Below are 23,248 nucleotides of genomic sequence, written 5' to 3' on the forward strand. Positions count from 1 at the left end.
CACCATTGGGCTCTCAGAAAGCAATCTCTGTGTCTGTGGCGTGGCTTACCAGGATATCAAACATGTCGTGTGGGGATGCAATGAGTATCGTTAGGTCAGATCTGAGCTGCATGAAATTGTCCGGGTCCGAGGAAAACAACAGAAACCCATTAGAGAAGTGTTGGCAGGACTTGATTTGGAATACATGAACCTGATTTACCAGTTTTTGAAACGTGTTGATGTCAGAGTTTGATGTAGTTCGTTCCTTGTTTTCGTTGTCCGCCTTTTGGTTTTGTTGTTCGCCCCTGTCTGCCCATGTGGCGCCCGAGCCTTCCAAATAAACGAATAAGTAAAAAAAAATGCCCGCCATCGCCTTGACCTGTGGAGAGGTCAAATTTCTGTCGAATTGCTTTATTTAGTTGTTGAGGCTGCGCCGTCATAAGTTTCTGGATCTGCCACTGCTGCGATGTCCTGCTGGGATCCAATCTAACACTTGCTTGTAGATTTCGTTTAAGCCCCTGTGTAAATAGCTGGCCCACCTCCACTTTCGCTCCCGAATTTCTGTCGCTATGGGCTTTTGATGACATCGACGATGGAACTTCACGTTGGAGATCCAATTGTGAGGCCACCATGTAGGGTCTGGGACCATTTGGGCAGGAGCACCTATTTTGGGCACTTGCTGCTATAATTTAGTCAATTTTAAACCGATTGACTTGAGTTTTTGTACATGGCTAGATACTGTGCGTATCAGATCGTGGTCTATTGATGAAGACCTGCAGGCAGGGCCGGATTTACAAATGTGGGGGCCCGGGGCCACAGTGTTGTGGTCCCTCCCCCCCTTTTTTTTTTTTTTTTTAATATTCCTTGTCGGGTACTTAAGTCACTGCGACCTGCTGATAGATTTATTGTGACATATGCCCCATTTTCATTTAGCTTTGTCAAGTTGACGTATTACCATATTGGTATTAGTAACCATCAGTCCTTGAATGGAAGCGTTATCCCAACAAGGTGCAGCACTTCGAATGAATTGTACCACCGTATTAGGGTTTGCTCTCCAGGCATCAAAGGGTTCTAAATATCAACCCTTTGTCGAAGAACCTTATTCTTTTCGTCACAATTGCCGGACAACGGCATGACAAATGTTCCAAGTGTTCTGTACCTATGCCGCAAAAGCGACATAGATCATCTTGAAATTTTTCAATTAGCTTCAGATGATACCGGCTCGGACATTGGCCTGTTAGCAGAACTTAGGCCTTTTTTAGAAAAGCTCTAGCATTTTGTGAGTGTTTGAAACGTTCGGTTTTATGAAACGTTTTGACTGCCTCGCTATAGTGGTATTTCCCAAGTTGGATTTTACTTTTGCATGTTCCCAAGCTTTAAACTCCATTCTGAGAGTACATCCGTAAGTAAATATTACGACATTCTAAAATATCTTGGAATTCAGCCTGAAAACAGTGGGCCGTTTACCCATAGGAATTGATACATTTATTCCTGAGCCAGTCACACCTGCACAAACCTGATTGTTCAATTTCGAACTATCAGTGTAAAATATGACCAGTCCTGGTTGTAGCTGTGGACCACCATTTGTCCACAGATCTCGCTCAGGATTAATCACAGATCGTTTTAAGTTGTTGTGGGGTGTGAATAATGGTTAGTGCTATTCCCCTTGCGCGTCCTTCCCCTAGTAAGCTTCGGTGACAGCAATCATCATGACGAGACAGTGAGTGTGTTGCTGGCTCATTGAGGAGTGGAGCTTTGGTGGAGCCAGTCGCCTGTATTGCGAGGTCCCGTATCATGCCAAGTGATTCTACTGCAGTTTGCCAAGAATGACGGAAACGGATTGTTATAGTGAGTTACGTAATATTCACAATTGTATCGTTTACTCATCCAATCATCATTGCTTGGAATAAGCGACCCAGTAACCCAAGTATCGTAAAAGGATGTGCATAACATAAGAAATTAAAAGCATATAAAATGTCATGACTTGCTGAAGAATTATTGCATATAAATCACCCTTGAGATTCGTTTAAGACTATCTGAACTATAAACAAAACAAGTAGTAAATAACGCAGTTCAGATTCGCTGCACAATATATATCGATCGACACATCATATATCGCGTCAAAGTAGCGTCAAATGTAATCACAAGACGAAGACACAGTGCACACTTTCCCCACAACAGTTACATTTGACGATAAGCACTTCTGACTAATTAACAAAAATGAAACTCGAGATGATACTGATTGTTTTCAAGATACTAAGGTACCCTCTCATGTCACCTTCAAAGAGGTTTGTGTATCTTTTCCCTTTCAAAACACTCCTTGCAGCTTCTACTTGAACAAATTGACGCAATAGAAGTAAGTGAATTAAAGTATCTACCGCATTAGATGGTGTACTTCGCATTGCACCAGTAATTGAAAAAGTGGCCAACCTTTGAAGTTTTTCTAACTTTTCTTGAGCTAATCCTTCATTAGTTTTTGACCACCAGACCACCAGTGATGCGTAGGTAACTCTGTGTCTTACAATTGCCGTATAAATCCAAAAGATCATTTTCGGCTTCAGTCCCCACTTTTTACCAAAAGTTTTCTTTTTATCCATAGAACATTCATAGCTTTACAAACTACCTGCTCAAGCTGCAAATTCCAAGTAAGTTTACTGTCAAGATATATTCAAAGATACTTGACTGTATTTGAAAGTTCCAAATGAATTCCTTTCAATGTTAAACTATTGATCGATACTTTTCTCTTTCGTGTGAATGGTACGATCGTGGTTTCAGAAGGATTTACGTTCAATCCTTCTTTTTCGCACCATAAGAAGACCAAATTTAGGGCAGTTTGCATTATGTTAGTTACAACGTTACAACATAGTCTTATTTACCATGGACCAATATATTTATGTCATCAGCAAAACCAATTATTTCGAAGCCCTCTGATTCATATATTTTGAGAAGATCAACGACTATTAAAGACCACAGAAGAGGTGATAGCACGCCTCCTTGAGGACACCTTTTCACTGCTCTAACGTTTATAAACGAGCTGCCAAGGATTTATTATATTTTTTTTAACATTTCCCTATTCCAATCAACAATACATCTATAAAAACAACGTTTTGTCATAGCATTCTTCATTGAAATGTAGGATGTGTTCTCGAATTCTCCAATGGAAATTTCTTTTGCTTCAAGAGATCTTTCTAATTTCGTAACAAGAGTATTAAGCGCTGTTACCGAAGATTTTCCTTCTTGATATGCAAATAGGTTTTTGCTTATAGAAATGTTTAGTAAATATTACGATTTGATATAATCGTCTATATTTTTTTCCCTTATAAAGAGGACATATTTTTGCCCATATAACACGGAAAAACATCGAAAAAATAAGAATCATTATTACAAATTTGTTAGTCGTTATCAGAGAATTTAAACTTAGATCAATGAGCAGAGCTAGGAAAAATGTTGATATCCACCAAATTTATTCATAACAGAATTGAGGGGCCCAGAATCAAAGGGGTGTCAGTGACCATTTTGTCGATTTTGAGCTGAGCGTATAAAAAACTTTTCAGATTTCAAGCTTTCAGGAACTTTTTTACGATGATTAGAAAAATTACAATAAATCGTAGAAAATTGTGTCGATTTTGAAACTCCATACATTTGGTATGGGATGATTTTTTTTTTGAAAAACTTTAAACCTCATATACTCGAAAGTGGGTCACTTCCCAAGTAACATTTTAAGTTTTGTTCGGCTCTATAAGAGATCTTCATGAGCAATATTATAAAACTTGATATATACTTGAATAATACTGATTTATACATCAAAGTCTTTTGATAACCTCTTTAAGAGCATCTTCCGGCTAAGTGGATCACTCTCGGAGAGGTTTTGCAAACCACATTAAGAGTAGCAATAAAACTGTTTTAAAACCTAGTTGAAAAATTTTCCATTCTCGAAAAAAAGGTTATGATGATTGTTGTTGTTTGTTTTTTCAACAAAAACTATGACAGCTAAGGATGCAGAGAAGCTTCTGCAATGGTACGTAAAGTTCAGGTGTATTCCTCATTCGAAAGTAGAAAGCGATCATTTCAAAGTAATATTTTAGTAGTTATTGTGTTGGTAGACTTATGCACATTCAATTTTACCGTGAATATTGGGGTTGCAGAACCATAAAATTAATGCGCTCTGTAAATAATGAATATTTACATCTTGGAATAAAATTAATCAATTTGCTAGTTCAGTAAAACTATCTCGAATCACAAGAAAACTCAGCTGAGAGAGTTTGATTATTTGGGCAGATTTTGGAAATGGCGGCAAACTTTCAATCATTGCTTATTTTCCATTCACGTTAGCTAATTCTTCAATATGGCGACGACCATAATTAGCGAAAATAAAACGAAAGCATGTTTACTTTTATGATTACCGCAATAAACCTACCAGTGTCATAGTTTCTGCTTTTCCACCATCAGATGTCGTTACTAATCGAACGGATCGCCATCTGTTGAGAGTTTGAACAGTTTTATTGTGGTAATAATGAATGTCAGAAGGTTTACATATCGGAGAGTTTTGTTTACTCTTAAGGTATCATGATGTATCACCAAGTTTTCAAACAAATCATTGACTTTTTGCTTTTCAATGATTATTTGCCTCGCGTTTTTGAAGTTATAAAAACTGTCAATTCTGCAGCAACGCAGCTGAAAAAGTATCATCGCAATCACTGCGAGTGAGCATATAGGATGATATTTTTCCATACGGATATTCGCTTTGGTGGCAGAGAATTGTCACTTTGAAATTTCGAGCCACATATCCAACATGGCTGCCGATGCTGATGATGCCGTAAAAAGCCTTAAAATCTGGCTTTATGGACATCTTCAAGCATACAGAAAAATTTGACTGATCTTTCCTTTGTATCTTTTAAAATAACTATCTGCAAATCCTACTCCAAAGTCGTAAGCGATGCCTGGTATTGGCCAGAGGGGATCACAGTTCGTTTGTTTGAAGCAACTCCAAAAAACGATGCAGCAGTACGTCTTCAGAACTCCAAGTGAATCTACCATTCTCCACTGAACAATCGCGACCTATTTCATCGAATCTGGGACGCACGGTATTAAGTACTTTGGAAGCCCCTAAACCACCCATCACAGTCGAGTCCATCCAGCCAGCGTTCATCAGCCGTCCCGGTCCTGTGTTTGGGTCGGTTGACGGGGTCTTCCAGTCCGTGCTTTCAGGCAAGTATGAATTAAATAGGGACATTATCTCCTCTGAAATCATTCCTTCTCGCAGTCTCACTGCTATTAGCGATTCATCATATACTACCGACTTCCACCAACAACCGGGACGCACAGCATACACCACATTGGAAGCCCCTGAGCCCCCCATAACAGTCGAGACCATCCAGCCAGCGCTCAACAGTCGTCATGGTCCTGTGTTTGAGTCCGACAAAGGGGTCTTCCAGCCCGTACTTCCAGGCAAGTATCCGCCACATAAGAACATTATCCGCCCTGATATCGCTCCTGTCCACAGCCGCTGTGATACGTTTCGTATATCTAACCTCTCGACAACGGAATGCATGCCTGCCGGCTTCATGGAAACCCCTGTTCCTCTCGTCACAGTCGAGCCATTCCTGCCAGCGTCCTGCACTCATCCCGGTCCTGTGTATGAGTATGGAGAACGGGGTTTCCAAACACTATTTACAGGCAAGTATGCACGGTCTCAGTTCAATGCGTTTGCAGTAAAGTCTACCGCTTACAGCACACCGACGATGAATACCAGTGATAACACCGAATATCCCTCAACATCCCCGCCAGCTGTTTCATCCGTTCTACATGCTCAGCAACCTCAACCCAGCCGTCAATCTGTCATCAATCCGGCAAGCTCGTCACATGCCCTGATCTACTATCAACATGTAGGTGGCATGAACAGTTCAATAGTAGAGTATAAGTTGGCATGTAGTGATGCCTGCTATGATATTTATGCGTGGCTTAATGACAACACATTGTCCACTCAATTGTTCGAAAACAGTTATACTGTTTATCGCCAAGATCGCTCTTCTTCGAACAGCGTCAAGTTCCGGTGGTGGCGTCTTGCTCCCGATCCGTTCCTGTCTAAAATCACGTCTTCTGAGCCCTCCAGAAAACTCAACCGTTGAACATTTGTGGGTAGCTGTTACTGCTCAGAAAAGCACTGTTTTTATCTGCGTAATCTATACCCCTCCCGACATGGTGAATAACGACGCGCTTATCGATAAGCATTTGGAATCGCTGGATTGGATTGTTTCGCAAATTTGTGTCAATGACAACGTCATAGTCTTGGGAGATTTCAATTAGCGAGGCATCATCTGGCAATGCGATTCGAGTGGATCTTTTTTTCCGGATTCATCATGCTCTTCCTTGTCTCTGGTTTCCCGAAAACTTCTGGATGCGAACAACACTGAAGCAGCTTCTGTTAGAAACAAGTTAAGAAACAACAACGATAGAGTGCTTCATCTTTGTTTCGCTAGTGAAGATATATGTCCAGATTGTTCTGTCATACGTGCTCCATCACCTTTAGTCAAAGACGTCCTGCATCATCCTCCGCTGCTTTTGACTGCCGAAATTAAGCCACAACTTCAGTTAAACGATACTACCAGCCAAATCTTCTATGACTTCTCCAAAGCGGATTATGATGGCACGAACGTATACCTTCGTAATTTGGATTGGACTCAGATTCTGAATGGCGCCGATGCTAACCAGTCTGCTTCATTGTTTTCTAGCATATTAATTTATGCTATTGGCCAGTTTGTACCGCAGAAAACGCAACGCAAGCCCACACAACCTGCTTGGTCAAATGCACATTTGAAAAGTTTGAAGCATTCAAAACGAGCAGCGCTTAGAAAACACAGCAAATACCGTACGGATGCCACCAGATCTGCTTATGCACAAGCTAACGAACTCTATACCAGGCTCAATGATCGCCTGTATCGTGCTCATCAAGTTGAGATTCAAAACAGTCTAAAGTCAAATCCTAAAAGTTTCTGGCGCTACGTTAACGATCAGCGGAAACAAACTGGTTTACCGACCTCAATGACAAGCGGAGTTGATTTAGAAGTTAGTTCAGTCACAGGCATCGCCGATCTGTTTCGCTCCCAGTTCAGCAGCGTATTTACCAATGAAATACTTCCTACCGAGGATATCGACAAGGTAGTTCGCGATGTCCCGCATTTATCAAGTCCAAGCCTCCAGGTGCCTGCCACTTCGAACATGGTGATGAATGCATTGGATAAGCTGAAGTGTTCAACAGGATTTGGCCCGGATTGTATCCCATCAGTTCTCCTTAAAAAATGTTCAGATTCCTTGGCTGCACCTCTAGCAATCATTTTCAACTTGTCCATAACCTCTGGTGAATATCCAACATGCTGGAAAGATTCGTTCGTATTTCCTGTACACAAAAAGGGTGACAAACGGAATGTCTCCAACTATCGAGGGATAGCTGCATTGAGTGCAACTTCAAAACTTTTTGAGCTAATCGTTCTTGATAAACTTGTGCAGACGTGTGCTCATTACATTTCAGTCAATCAGCATGGTTTTATGCCTAAACGGTCAACAACCACGAATCTTACAATCTTAACTAACTTCATAGTTCGTGAGATGGAGAAAGGTAACCAGGTGGATGCTATCTACACAGACCTATCAGCAGCCTTTGATAAGATGAACCATGAAATTGCCCTCGCTAAATTCAAAAAGTTAGGATTCGATTACAACTCACTGAAGTGGCTCCGCTCTTATCTGATTGGTCGCAGCATGTCCGTGAAAATTGGCGATCATGTCTCACCATCATTTCCTGTATCTTCTGGCGTGCCCCAGGGTAGTCACCTTGGACCCTTATTATTTTTGCTTTACATGAATGACGTCAATTTTGTTCTGGGTTGCTTAACTCTGTCGTACGCTGATGATTTGAAGCTCTATTATGTTATAAAACATCCGAACGATGCTGTGTTTCTGCAACAGCAACTACAGATCTTTGCTAACTGGTGCCGACTCAATCGTATGCTACTGAATGTTTCAAAATGCTTAGTGATATCTTTTGGTCGTAAAGCATTACCTTTTTTGCACGATTATTGCTTAGACAATACAAACCTGAAACGTGAAACTACTGTGAAAGATCTAGGCATTTTATTAGATTCAAAATTAACTTTTAAAGATCACGTTTCGTACATCGTTTCGAAGGCCTCTTCGCAGTTAGGGTTTATTTTTCGTTTTGCTAAACAGTTCAAAGACATTTATTGCATGAAATCATTATATTGCGCTTTAGTACGCCCGATTCTGGAATACTCGGTAGTAGTCTGGTCTCCATACTACCAGAATGAAAATCAGCGACTTGAATCAATTCAACGTAAGTTTGTTCGCTTTGCTCTTCGGTTTCTTAACTGGAGCAATCCCTACAACTTGCCCAGCTACAAAAGTCGTTGCATGCTCATAAATCTGGAGCTTCTCCAGGCAAGAAGAGAACTTGCTAAGGCATGCTTTATTGCAGATCTGGTGCAAAACCACATCGATTGTCCTGCTCTTCTCAGTATGATCGATTTTAACATTCGCAGACGGAGTCTACGCTCGCACTCTTTTCTTCATTTAAGATTCAGTTCTAGCAATTATGGCCAAAATGAACCACTGCGAAGCATGTGCCGCGTCTTCAATAAATGTTTCAATGTATTTGACTTCCATGTTTCCCGTTTAGTAAATAAGAATAGGTTTAAAAAAATACTCTGTTAATTTTAATGTATCATTGTTTGTTAGTATTAAGTGTCATTGGGGTGTATTATTTTGACCTGTTGACATAAATAAATAAATAAATAAATAAATAAATACTTTAACCCTTTGAAGCCGGAGGGGTCATATATGACCCCGGCGATGAAACCGAGTATAACAACCATGTTCGAGACCAGCGAGGTTGCGACAGCAGCGGCGAAACAATTCGGCTTCAAAGGGTTAAAACATTTCATCAATGTTTTTCATAAAAGTAGTCATAAAACTGTGAGTTTTAATTATTGCTGTAATAAAACCCTAATAAAAATCAAACTAAACCAACCATTAATGAAATTGTTAATTGGGTTACACCCCTTTGCTTCTAACTCCCTCAATTGAAATCCTATAGGCTAATCCAGATGACCCCCAATTGTAGAGGCGCTTGGTGAGATAAGGAGATAATCGTTTGTTTACATAAAAAGGTCAATTTTTTGTCGTCAAATTTTACTCATTTTTTGCTCTAGAAGTTGCTATTTTCCATTTGCAATGGCTTCCATTATCATCATTCTTGATACCGGATTGGCCAGCTAACAAAAAATCCGGAAGATCGCCCGCCGGAGGCATAGCAAGAGCTCCTCAAATTCATCACATAAATTGTTCGTAAGTACCTACCGGATCTAAGCGCATCCAAAAGAGAATTAAATTTTCTTTCCATAAAGTGCTTGTTTGTTTCTCTACGATGCGGAATTCGATAGAAAAAGTTAAAAAAAAGTGCACTTTGCCTATGCTGCGCCATGTGAAATTTTGGAGGAGTCACGAATAAACTAATTTAGCAGGAACTTTTTGACTCTGTAAGAGTAGATTTTTGGAGTTTTTCTAGAATTTAGTAGACATTTTTTTTTCGTTTTATCGTTTCGTTTTTATCGTTTTATCATTTTTTCAACTTTGTATGAGTTAAAATTGCAAAGATATATCTTCCAGAAGGAGGGTCCCAACAAAGCTGTGGCTGTTCATAGTAACTTTTTCACTCATTCACCAGAATGCTATTCAAATTGCTTAAAATTAATTGGAAAAATCCTTCATCGTTTAACGAAGGTTTTTTGCGATAACTGAACCAAATCGTCATCGCCAGCATTAATTCGTGCAGTGGATCATTAACGAAATTTGTTAATTACCCTAAAGAGTAGGCTGTGAGACCGACCATCACTTCCTTGTTTCCATTGGTGCATGTAAAAGAGTACCTAAAACATTTTTGGCAAAAAACTCCGAAATTCCAGTATAAAAAATGAATTGTTCCTGTTCTTCAAGCCAATGCCCACACGTTCAATACGTTCGGAAACTCCTGGAAACCACGGAGAAAGACGACCAGTCGGCCACTCCTCAAACCACGGTGCAAAAAGCGCTTCCACAACTGCAGAAAGCTGCCTGGTACGTGGCGACAGCCATCAAAGAGATCTTCTTCGTTTGGATCGCCATAACAAAGATCGTTCTGCGCCTGTGGCTGAACCTTCTCGAGTCCAACAGGTCGGTTAGAATCATATCCCACAATTAAAACTTCCGCTTGAGTTCATTCATTTGGATCATCTCCCTTCCCCTCCCCATACAGTTACGTCTGGTTGGCGTTTTTGATGTTTGCATTCGGACTGATCTGCTCGCTGCCGGGTGTTCGCGCCACTTCAATGCCAACGGCAGTGTCAACGTGGTCATCGGAAGAAGACGGTGCTCTGGTGGGTGCCATCTGCCGCTTCTGGAGATGATGCGATAACGCCGAATGCGTTCAACACGGAACTAACAGTCTTCCGGTGGTGGCATAGGTACTCTAAAGAAGAATCGGGTCGGACTGAGTGTGTTTCTGAGTAGAACGCTCAACTGGATGAGAGATGCTTCCTTATGGCGCTGAAGAATTGGACGTTCAAGGTTTTTGTGGAAATATAATAATGAATTAAGAAGGTGATAAATGGAGCTTTGTTTTGGGTTTCCCTGACGCATCCATCGTTCATAGGTTTATGAATGTTGAATGAATGAAAGGTGGAAGAATAATAATTTTGTTGATTCAAAGAACTTACCTTGTAAATTTGGTTGGTTCATTAGGGAAGGCATACCAGTTTTCGTACAACGAATAGGAGTTTATCTAAATCTCGTCTATCTATGCACCGACCAATAATGATCGATTTTTATTTACACATCTCCCAATGCCTCATGCTTTCATATCATGTAAACATATATTGTGCAACAACTACCATTTCCTTGAAATAATAAGATTGAATAATTGTCCCTCGAATTCAATTCCGATCTCAATTCAAAAGCTTTCTGCTCAACAGTACTTTCTTTGAAAACATGATTTGATTTGGATTGCGAAGAATTTGATCGAATTTGCGAATACACAATTACGGTCAAATCATAATTTTTGACCATCCTTTGCTGCCGTTAATCGCAAGTCAGTCCTATCTGCTTTTTGGGCAAAATTGAGATAATCACCCTGATTCTTGTTTACGGACGTATCCGCTTTCGAACGTATTTGGTTCGTTCAAAACCATAGCCCGTTTCGTTTTGCTGGCGTATACGGAAATGCGAACGATTTACGTTCGAAAGTGGATTCAATCGAAAACAAGAATGAGAGTGAACGTCAGTTTTTGATCTTTCTTCGGATGAGCTTTCAGCTGCGTGAATAAAAATACATAGTTTGTGTAGCAAAATCGAAAAACAACACCGTAATGAAAAGTAATCGCAAGTCAGTCGCATTACAAACTGGTGCAAGCACCCTGTAGTAAAAAACCGAACACTGTTTTAGCCAGTTTAATAATTTCGCAGTTACGTTTGAAACAACTTGTGAAAGTTGATGATGATGATGATGATCGCAGAAATGTTCAGTTTATGGCAATTTTTTTGAAATTTCACATAGAAATCGAATTTAAAAACTTCAGAGTCCAGAGTACTGGAAAGGCTATGTTCACTCAAACAACGATTTTTTTTCAAAAACAGGCTCGGAAGACCATGTCGCATATACCAATCAACTCAGTTCGGCGAATTGAGATGATGGCTGTATGTGTATGTGTGTATGTATGTGTGTATGTAATATGTATGTATGTCTGTGCACAAAATAAGTTCACTCACTTTTAAGATACTTCCCATTGGCCATTATAGTTCGCGAACCGAAATATCTACAAAAGCACGGCAGTAGATTTGAAATTGGCCATGCGGTTTAAAAGTTATCGTGTCCCAAAGTTATTTTTTTGTGAAAAGAAGAAAAAAATAACTTAAATCTTAAAGAACTCATATTTTGCGTGACTTTGGAAAAAAAATAATGTTGAACAAGTTTATTTGAAATTTAATTTGTGAGAGATTCATGAAAATCGATTGAAAATTGAAAAAGTTATGACACTTTTTATTCCTCGAATTTTCGACTTTGAAGTGGCGCAATACTTCTAAATCTCAATATTTTTGGCTCAAATTCAGATGTTTCTCTTTTTACGTCATTATAATACAAAAGAGCTTACGAATTCCAGGTTTCAAAAACTTTTCAAAAATAATCCGCAGCCTACGGGGCAGGCATTCTTATTTCAAACGTGTATTGTTCGCGTTCCCATTTACGCCAAAAACGTTCGGAAGTGGATACGTTCGTAAACAAGAATGAGAGTGATTACCACCACCCGATATTATCATTGGCATTCGACCTGTTCGCTCTGCCGTCATATATACCAACATCTACGTGAACTGCTCTATCGACCACCAAGGAAGCGCATAACAGCTACAGATAAAGACCCCGTTTAGCTTTTTGCCTTTCTCGTACACCAAGGTGTACCGAAAGGCTGTATGTTCACTCCAAAAACGAAAATTTGATAGAGCCCCCGGAGGGGTCAAGTGTTATATACCAATCGACTCAGCTCGACGAGTTGAGATGATATCTGTGTGTGTGTGTGTGTGTGTGTGTGTGTGTGTGTGTGTGTGTGTGTGTGTGTGTGTGTGTGTGTGTGTGTGTGTGTGTGTGTGTGTGTGTGTGTGTGTGTGTGTGTGTGTGTGTGTGTGTGTGTGTGTGTGTGTGTGTGTGTGTGTGTGTGTGTGTGTGTGTGTGTGTGTGTGTGTGTGTGTGTGTGTGTGTGTGTGTGTGTGTGTGTGTGTGTGTGTGTGTGTGTGTGTGTGTGTGTGTGTGTGTGTGTGTGTGTGTGTGTGTGTGTGTGTGTGTGTGTGTGTGTGTGTGTGTGTGTGTGTGTGTGTGTGTGTGTGTGTGTGTGTGTGTGTGTGTGTGTGTGTGTGTGTGTGTGTGTGTGTGTGTGTGTGTGTGTGTGTGTGTGTGTGTGTGTGTGTGTGTGTGTGTGTGTGTGTGTGTGTGTGTGTGTGTGTGTGTGTGTGTGTGTGTGTGTGTGTGTGTGTGTGTGTGTGTGTGTGTGTGTGTGTGTGTGTGTGTGTGTGTGTGTGTGTGTGTGTGTGTGTGTGTGTGTGTGTGTGTGTGTGTGTGTGTGTGTGTGTGTGTGTGTGTGTGTGTGTGTGTGTGTGTGTGTGTGTGTGTGTGTGTGTGTGTGTGTGTGTGTGTGTGTGTGTGTGTGTGTGTGTGTGTGTGTGTGTGTGTGTGTGTGTGTGTGTGTGTGTGTGTGTGTGTGTGTGTGTGTGTGTGTGTGTGTGTGTGTGTGTGTGTGTGTGTGTGTGTGTGTGTGTGTGTGTGTGTGTGTGTGTGTGTGTGTGTGTGTGTGTGTGTGTGTGTGTGTGTGTGTGTGTGTTTTTTTTTTTTTTTTTTTTTTTTTTTTATTCTAGGAGTCCAAAAATCTTCTAAAGACGCTGTGTGGGATTCGAATGTGCGCCTACCCACTAAAAACACTCTCCTAGTTCACCTCCACCTTAAATTCCCCTCCGGTACCACCATGCAGTATTTCTTCGGAGGGGAGGCGTTTTGTGCCTTGTGCACCGTCACCAATTTGTTATTCTACGCTTTTGTTGTTCTACTTTCCTAAGCTCTTTCGCTACCTTCATGCTGAGCCATTTAGCTCTTGCTATTAATTTGTTTAATTTCTAGCGTTTCACCGATCAGCGTGCAACATGCGTCGTGCTGAGCCATTTAGCTCATGTTAGTGAATTTGTTATTTTCCTACTTTTGTCGCCATTCAGCGACACTTCAACTCCAGTCAGTGCACATTACAATTTGTTAATTTGTTAATTTGCAATTTGTTAATCTTCTACGTTTTTTCGCCATTAAGCGACTTACTTCGGCTCCTGTTAGTCCAAAACTATCAGTTCACCACGGTCGCTCGCTACTCGGATAGCCCCCGGCGGTGGACCCATCCTACTCCGACGAAGAGTTCCCCGGCGATGGAAGTTCTTCCGAACCGATCTTCCCGGGTCGGCGTCAAGGTCAGTCCTGAGATTCCGGTTGGAGACTGGCTTCCGGTTCAAAGGCGCCCCAACGACCGTTCCCCGGTGCTTTTCACGGCCTACTCTGTCTAGTCCCCGGCGGTGGACCTAGCCTACTCCGACGGAGAAAATCCCCGGCGACGGAAGTTCTCCCGAACGCGCAGTTCAATCACGACCGGCCAGGTGCCGAGGTCGACCCAGCGATTCCGGTTGGAGGTTGGCTTCCGGTTCACTGGCGCCCCGACGACCACAAACCAGTACTACGTCACGGTCTACTCGGTCTTGTCCCCGACGGTGGATCAAGCCTACTCCGATCGCGGTCAGAGATCCTCTGGTCTTCACGCCATTTCCTTTGCAGCTCGGACAGTATTCGCCTTACTACGCGGTCGACAGCGTTCCATTTCTCTTCTTCGCGGCACATTTCGCGGACGACATTGTCAGCTGTCATACCAGGCAAATCCCTGCGCGCTTCGTCGAATCTGGGACATTCGAAGACGACGTGTTCTGGTGTCTCTTCTTCGTTTCCGCACTCTGGACAGAGAGGCGAAGGTGCGTGACCAAACCGATGCAGATATTTCCGAAAGCAGCCGTGCCCGGACAGGAACTGCGTCAGATGAAAGTTCACCTCTCCATGCTTCCTGTTCACCCACTCAGATACATTCGGGATGAGCCGATGGGTCCACCTTCCATTTCCCGCATTGTCCCACTCTTGCTGCCACTTAGACAACGAATCCGTTCTAACGATGCTCCGCACGTTCCTTGTATTCCTTCGCTGATAGCATTCCACGTCCTCGGCCAGGGTAATGCAAATGGGCATCATCCCAGCGATAACGCATACTGCCTCCGATGAAATCGTACGATAGGCGCTTGCGACCCGCATGGCCATTAGTCGGAACACTCTGTTCAGCTTCCCTCGGTTACACTGTGTTTTCAGCGCTGCGGCCCAGGCCGGAACTGCATATCTCAGGGTTGAGGTTGCAACGCTAGCCAGAAGGCGTCTCTTGCTGCTTCTCAGTCCGCCGACGTTTGGCATAATCGTAGCAATCGCGTTGACAGCCTTCGACGCCCTTTCGCAGGCGTAATCGACGTGTGCGTTAAAATTTAAACGGTCGTCGACCATCACCCCCAGGTGCTTCAGCGCACGCTTCGACGCAATTTCGTATTCTCCGACGTTGATGTTTACTGATTGAACGGCTTTCCGGTTGCTCACTAGCACTACTTCCGTTTTATGATGAGCCAACTGTAGTTTAGCTCCCGTCATCCACGCTTCAACGGTGTCCAACGCCTCCGCCGTCAACATCTCGACCTCTTCTAGCGTCTCGCCGGTTACCGTAAGAACGACATCGTCCGCGAATCCAACGATTTCAACTCCACTGGGCAGCTGCAATGTTAGTACTCCATCGTACATCGCGTTCCAGAGCGTAGGACCTAGAATAGAACCTTGTGGCACCCCTGCCGTAATCGTGGTTGATTTTTGGCCCAACTCCGTTTCGTACACCAGCACTCTGTTCTGGAAGTAACTTTTCAGTATTCTGCACAAGTAACTAGGAACACGCATCCTGTGTAGTGCTACGGCGATAGCCTCCCAGCTAGCACTATTGAAAGCGTTTTTCACGTCGATTGTTACTACCGCGCAAAACCGTTTTCCTCTCCTCTTTTGCGTGGCTGCCTTCTCTGCACTATGCACGACTGTCCGGATTGCATCCACCGTTGAGATTCCCTTTCGGAACCCGAATTGCTTCCTCGATAGACCATTCTCGCTCTCCGTGCAATGTGTGAGCCTGTTAAGGATTATCCTTTCCAATAGCTTCCCGAGGGTATCCAACAAACATATGGGTCTGTACGATGCTGGGTCCCCTGGCTGCTTCCCCGGTTTCGGCAGTAAGACCAACTTCTGGATCTTCCATCTATCTGGAAAATTGCCTTCATCAAAGCATTTTTGCAATACTATCCTGAACATGTCAGGGAACGCCTGTATCGCCGTTTTCAGCACTACATTGGGTATTCCATCCGGGCCAGGAGCTTTCTTCACCTTCAGACCCTTCGCAACTATTACTAGCTCTTCGTTGGAGATCCGTGAACCTCTGGATTCATCTTCTTCGTCCTCATATGGCGTAGGCGGCCACAGCGTTGGATCATGGTGCGGAAAAAGGCCTTCCACGATCGTCTTCAACTTTTCCGGGCACATTTCAGCGGGGGTCGCCGGGCCCTTCAACTTTGCCACCACGATTCGATAGGCGTTACCCCATGGGTTGGCATCAGCTTCTTGGCACAGTTCTTTGAAGCAGTTCAACTTGCTCAGCCTAATCTCCCGTTTGAAAGCCGCGCGAGCTTCGCGAAACACGAGTCTCCGTTCTTCTCTCTCGACATCAGTTCTTGCCCTCTGAACACTTCTTCTGGCTCTGAGACATGTAGCACGTAGGATACTGAGTGATCCATTCCACCAGTAAGCTGGGCGCCGTCGGAATCTGGGCTCCAACTTCCTTGGCATTGATGCGTCACAGGCTGTTGCTACCGCTTCTGTCAGCTCCTCTGCGTCGAGATTTGCACCGCTGTGTGTCCGAAGCGCCTCGATGAAGAGACCCTTGTCGAAGTCCTGTATCTTCCACTTCCGCTCTCGGGTCCTCGTTCGTCTCGTTGCCGAATAGGCTCGCCAGCCGACGGTGTAAGTTATCGCTTGGTGATCGCTGTGGGAGTACTTCTCGCTGACTCTCCAGTTCATGTCCTCCGTAAGCGAAGGACTGCAGAACGTGACATCGATTATTGATTCACGTCCGTCTCTGCGGAATGTGCTGACCGTACCGTCATTACAAAGCTTTACGTCCAGCTTCGCCAGGGCTTCCAGTAAGCTGTATCCTCTTGAATTGGTTAGTCTGCTACCCCACTCCACGGCCCAGGCGTTGAAGTCACCTCCGATGATAACCGGCTTTCGTCCAACCAGCGCGTCGGTGAGTGCATCCAACATCCTGTTGTACTCTTCGTCCGTCCACCTTGGAGGTGCATAACAACTGCACACGAAGATTCCGTTGATTTTAGCAATTACGAAACCGTCATGTGAGCATTCGATCACTTCTTGGATAGGGAATCTACCCATGACTTGAATTGCCGCTATCTTAGCTCTGTCGGCCACCCAGTTGCCGTTCTCGGGGGGAACCCGATACGGCTCCGCAATAATCGCAACATCACACTTTGACTCTGTTGTCGACTGCCACAACAGTTGCTGTGCGGTGTCGCAATGATTCAGATTTATTTGAGTTATCTGCATCATTGTTGGCCTGTCCTCGCCTTTTTGTAGGCCGGGCACTTAAAGCCTCCAGTCGGATGATCATTGCCGTCCTCCGGCTTGCACAGCATGCACCTGGGTTGCTTCGTGCAGTCCCGAGCAACGTGTCCGTTTCCACCGCATCTCCAGCACCGTTCGGACCTGTCCGGACCCTTGCAGTTCCTCGAGTGGTGACCAAACTCCGTGCACCTGTAACATCTCTCCATTTGCTTGGCCAAACGGGGAGCCAGTCGCAGCGAGCACACCGCCCATCCAACTTTGACCTTGTCATTCACCACCAGCTTGTTGGCAGCATCCGCCGGCAATCGGATTGTCGCCGTCTGGGTGCCTCCATACGACTTCCTTATCCGAATCACCATCGGCCCTTCGACGTTGCACTGCGCAGTCAGTGCGCGCTTCAGATCTTCTTCGGTAGTGACCTCGTCCAGATCCTTGATTTCAACCACCGTCTCCTGTGATAAGGCTCTCACGTTAGCCTCGCTGCCCAGGGATTTGGCAACAAGCTCCCTGAACGCCGAGCTCTTAATCATCGGATCTTTCTTGAGCTCGAACAGCATCTCTCCTTTTTGGGTGCGTCTGGTCTTCACCACGTTTTCGCCCAGCTCCTTCAACTCCGGGTCCTCCTTCAATTTACTAAGGAGAGCAGCGTACGTCGTCTTGTCGTTCGCCTCGACGATCAATGCGTCGCCCTTTTTCCTCTCCCTTGGGCGCCGGTGCTTTTCTTTCTTCTTCTGTTCCTTCTTCTTTTCTTCCTTCTCCTTTCGCTTCTTCTTCTTCTTCACCTGCTGGTTCTCGACAGTGCGCCATCCATCATCACTCCGATTGCTGGCACGCTCCTGTTCGCTTCTCTGTTTCTTCGGGACTTCCTGTGTGTGTGTGTGTGTGTGTGTGTGTGTGTGTGTGTGTGTGTGTGTGTGTGTGTGTGTGTGTGTGTGTGTGTGTGTGTGTGTGTGTGTGTGTGTGTGTGTGTGTGTGTGTGTGTGTGTGTGTGTGTGTGTGTGTGTGTGTGTGTGTGTGTGTGTGTGTGTGTGTGTGTGTGTGTGTGTGTGTGTGTGTGTGTGTGTGTGTGTGTGTGTGTGTGTGTGTGTGTGTGTATGTGTGTGTGTATGTGTGCAAAAAAGGTCACCACACTTTTAAATAGTAAATATTAACCGATTTCAACGACCAATGGTTCATTCGACGCGGCATCTGGTCCCATTGTTTCCTATTGAAAATGGTTCAGATCGGTCCAGCCGTTCCGGAGTTATGGCCATTTAGGTGTTCCAGATCGGTACCCCAGGAAGGGGCCAGATATGAAAATGCAAAAAACCCATGCATGCGACCAATCAAACCACGGCATTTTCGAATATCTGATGAATGGGAAGTAGGAAAACAGTCTCAGACAATATCTGAACCGGTAGTGTTCCGGAACCGGTTCCGGGAGTCCCACCGGAAGTGGCCATATATAAAAGTGAACCAAACCCAGGCATGCGACACATCAAATACCGTCTTTTTCGATTACCAGATGAACGGTAAGCAGGAAAATAGCTTTATACCGTATCTGAACCGGTTATGTTCCGGAACCGGTTCCAGGTGTCCCATCAGAAGTGGCCAATTAAAAAAAACTGAACCAAACCTATGCATGCGACACACCAAATAGCGGCTTTTTCGATAACCAGTTGAATGGCAAGTAGGAAAGTTGTTTCAGACCATATTTGAACCGGTAGTGTCCTGCCGGAAGTGGCAAATTTAAAAAAGTGAATCAAACCCATGCATGCGACACTTCAAAAAACGTTTTTTTTTCGATAACCAGTTGAACGGTAAGCAGGGAAATAGTTCCAGACCATATCTGAACCGATTGTGTTCCGGAACCGGTTCCAGGTGTCGCGCCGGAAGTGGCCAATTGTTAAAGTGAACCAAACCCATGCATGCGACACATCAAATAGCGTCTTTTTCGTTTACCAGATGAACGGTAAGCAGGAAAACAGTTTTATACCGTGTCTGAACCGGTTGTGTTCCGGAACCGGTTCCAGGTGTCCCATCAGAAGTGGTCAATGAAAAAACTGAACCAAACCTATGCATGCGACACACCAAATAACGGCTTTATCGATAACCACACGAACGGTAAGCAGGAAAATAGTTTCAGACCATATCTGAACCGCTTATATATTAAGCTGACGAAGTTGAAGGAATGCATCCTGCTAAATGCGTCTGATGATGACCGAAGAATAGTAGGTCGAATCTATTGATAGTAGAGTAAACATAGATCCGCGGACACCGCTGACTAAATTGTTTCAAGCGTGTAAGTAGTAATTTTCAAGAGTTCGACGGTTGAACATGACGTCATGCGCTCCATTCATGTTGTCCAAATCGTGACGTCATGCTCGTTTGGAAACAGATTTTGACATTTCGTTTGGATGCAATGGATTCATCAACACGGATCTATGTTTACTCTACTATATATAGTCGAAGCGCCTCACGCTAAACAAGCTGTTTCCGATATTTGTCACCGATAATTACCAATCATGGGCCCATATAGCCGAGGCGGTAAACGCACGGGTATTCAGCAAGACCATGCTGAGGGTGACGGGTTCGATTCCCGGTCGGTCCAGGATCTTTTCGTAAAGGAAATTTCCTTGACTTCCTTGGGCATAGAGTATCTTCGTGCCTGCCACACGATATACACATGCCAAATGGTCATTGGCAGAGGAAGCTCTCAGTTAATAATTGTGGAAGTGCTCATAGAACACTAAGCTGAGAAGCAGGCTTTGTCCCAGTGAGGACGTTACGCCAAGAAGAAGAAGAAGAATTACCAATCAATCCACAAATAACACATTTGAACAGGTTGTGTTCCGGAACCGGTTCCAGGTGTCCCGTCGGAAGTGGCTAATTGAAAACCAGTGAACCAAGCCCATGCATGCGAAACGTCAAATCATCAAAAATGTTCGAAAAACAGATAAACGGTTTACTTTTTACAGTTGCACTAACGTAAGAACTACACGACACACAGAACACGCGACGTGAGACAAGACATAACACTTATCGTTCTAATAATCGTCAAGAAAAGATTAAAAATCTTTTCTTCTTTGAATTCTTCGCTTCCCAACGGTACATTGTAAAGCCGGTTTGTCATAGAATGAGAAGCGGCCTGTTTCTGGGCACCAAATTCAAAGATGAACAAAACAGAATTTACGCTGCAGCGAACGTAAATGGGTACGATAGAAAGTTTGTTAACAGAATCCTACAGAAACACAAACGCAAAACACACCGCCAGAATATACCGACATTGGAATTAATAACAGACGACATGGATTGCAAGTAGTACACAAAAGCACCAACACGTTGCGTTAACTACTGTGCAATTTGAAGGATTCCTCCAGATGGGCAGTCAGGAATTTATCAAATTCTACATAGGGTAGCGAACCACTTGGGCAGCGGCCGGTATTTTGGGCAATCTTCGCTATAACTCAGTCTATTCCAAACAAATTGACTTGAAATTTTGTACACGGCTAGATACTATACGTATCTCATCGCGTTCCAAAAATTGTGTCAATTAGTTCAGAATTGGCTGAGTTATAGCAGAAAAGTGCCCAAAAGGACCCCTGCCGAGATGGTTCCACTTCCCTAGGCCAGACACGACGTAAATTCAAAACTAGAACTCGAGAACACAAGAATGCTGTTGACACAAACAATCCAAATGAATCCACTGACGATCAAAATGTGATATTGGTTTGTTTGAGAAAAGAGGTAAAAGTACTGAAAATAATAGCAAAAATTTGTTCTTGAACCATCTAACCAATAGCAAAATTTGATATTCGAAGATCAATCAAATAGCTCACTGCTATTGGTTAGTTCTTACCAAGAGCTAAATGTGCTATGTTGATGATGTTCCAGGAGTAAAATTGAGATATTATTTTCAGTACTTTTACCTCTTATCTCAAACAAACAAATATCACTTTTTGATCTCCGTATCAAAATATGCTATTATTGAGCTATTTTACTCTGCTCGAGAGTTCACAGCGAAAGCACGAACCACAACTTCAACTGGGAAGAAGTGAAACTGCTCAAATGTGTCTGTTCGGATTTATCTTTGGAAATAAGTACCACCTTTTTTGAGCAGCTTAGTAGCAGCTAAAACTGTAATTCAATTTTTTAGCAATTAGCGTCATTTAGTTCAATGTACTTAGGTTTACTTACAATTGATAGCTTCTCAATTCCACCTCGTGCTACGAATGGCTCGGGTATGGTGCACTAGCTGATGTTGTAGCCTAATCAAATGAGTTTAATTTAATGTTTTATGGTTTAGGTAATTCAATTTTACTTACGTTATCAGTTTAACAGGCTAAATTCAATTTTTATCACTAGACTGCCCTGTGGTTTTCCGCACAGTGTCAATAAAGCTTCACATTTGAATACATAGGAGTCCATGGTCATCAGAGGTACGAAAAAGCCATCGATGAATGAGGACGACACTCCCATCGCAGCGTGTCTCTTCGAACTAGCAGACTTGACGATAGAGTAACTCTCTCTTCACTTTGGACGTGTATGAATGTCATACGACCACAACGCAGTCATTCGGACATTGTCCTGTAGATGGGCTAGATCACGCCCAAAACCGGTCGACGTAAAGGTAATTTTGAATCTTTTCTTGGCGATTGTAAGAACGATAAGTGTTATGTCTTGTCTCGCGTCTCGTGTTATGTATGTCAGATAAACGGGCAGCAAAGAAATAGTCTCTGACCACACTTAAGATACCGGCAGAGTTGCAGAATCAGGATAACATGCATCGCCGAAACTACGAAGGTGAACAAAATCGATGCAAGCGATAAATATGCGTAAAAGAACAAAATCTTGATACAAATTTAAGCGATCTTGTCAAATCAAACCATTTTAGATTCCTGAGGCGTAATTATACAGTAGGATAAATTTTTGCCGAAATGTCTTGATAATGATCGTCATCCAGTGCTAGTGAAGGTGGTCAAGCAGTCAACTGAGAGGTTTGATATTTTTGAGCTCTGCCTATACGTTTACATAACGTCGAAATCTGAGCCATCAATAAGTTTTCAAATTCGATTATGCTTTTGATAAATTCTTGCTTTTCTGAATAAGGCTGACACAAATTTTGATTTTCTCTTAAGTCAAGAGGGGTTCCCCTTGGAAAATTTTGGTCGGAATTCAACATTTTGAGGAAGAGCACACATAAATAACCCAATAAATTTTTCAATTTTAAGGTGAAATTAGAGTTCTCCAGAAAATTTCTTACCAAATCCGATGAGTTAAGCGGTTTTGCTTAATTGTTTGAGTATTTTTTCATCAAATACAGTTATTATTTATCAACTCCACCCCACCTCCCTTATTGGCGAGTCAACGAGCACTGTGACCAAAGAAGAAAATGAGTTTTGTTCCGTTCTAGAGTTCCGTTTTTAGGATTCAGGAACACGTTCGGCTTATGGCGACGGAAAAATCATGAGTACATATTCAACGAGAAAGGCACCATCACCACTAGGTGGATTAATCTGGGGATTTTTTTTTATTCCTGTTCGGGTTTGTCACTGCGACCAGTTTTTAGATCTATTGTGACATTACCCGTATCCTTAGTGTAGTGCATGTCGTTGAGGGGCATGCCATTGAGGGGCAATAAAGTATCGATTTTGATACAGTGTTTGTTTTGTTTTCTTAGAAAACAAAACAAGAGTACTGATATTGGCCATGCATCGGAAACCTAGCATCGCCCTTGTTTTACTGCTAAATTCTCCCCAGTAGGACCCGGGTTTTAACATTAGCAGCAATATCATTCCAATAATGGAACATGTGTTCAGCAATAAGGATTCTAGTATGTTCCTTGCGTACTAGCACTTTCCAGTCTTCGAAGAGTTAGTACATACATGGATCCCTAACCCAATTTGATTTCCTTTGCATTGAGTTTAGCCTCAGATGGTGAGGTTTTTAACTATATGCAAAGTT

General features: G+C 43.1%; 2 protein-coding genes across 2 annotated transcripts in view; one reads left to right on the top strand and one right to left on the bottom strand.

The window, feature by feature from the left end:
- The window catches only part of LOC109424263 (ninjurin-A-like), a 233,772-nt gene that overhangs the window by 132,961 nt on the left and 77,563 nt on the right, over positions 1-23,248 (bottom strand). The gene's annotated exons all lie outside the window — the stretch shown is intronic.
- LOC109424252 (uncharacterized) lies at positions 9,854-10,627 on the top strand. Its single transcript, XM_019699334.3, has 2 exons — positions 9,854-10,203; positions 10,286-10,627. Exons 1-2 carry the CDS (start codon positions 9,965-9,967, stop codon positions 10,434-10,436), a joined length of 390 nt encoding a protein of 129 aa, XP_019554879.3. The 5' UTR covers positions 9,854-9,964; the 3' UTR covers positions 10,437-10,627.

Source organism: Aedes albopictus, chromosome 2 (assembly GCF_035046485.1).
Source record: "Aedes albopictus strain Foshan chromosome 2, AalbF5, whole genome shotgun sequence".
Taxonomy (NCBI): Eukaryota; Metazoa; Arthropoda; class Insecta; order Diptera; family Culicidae; genus Aedes; species Aedes albopictus.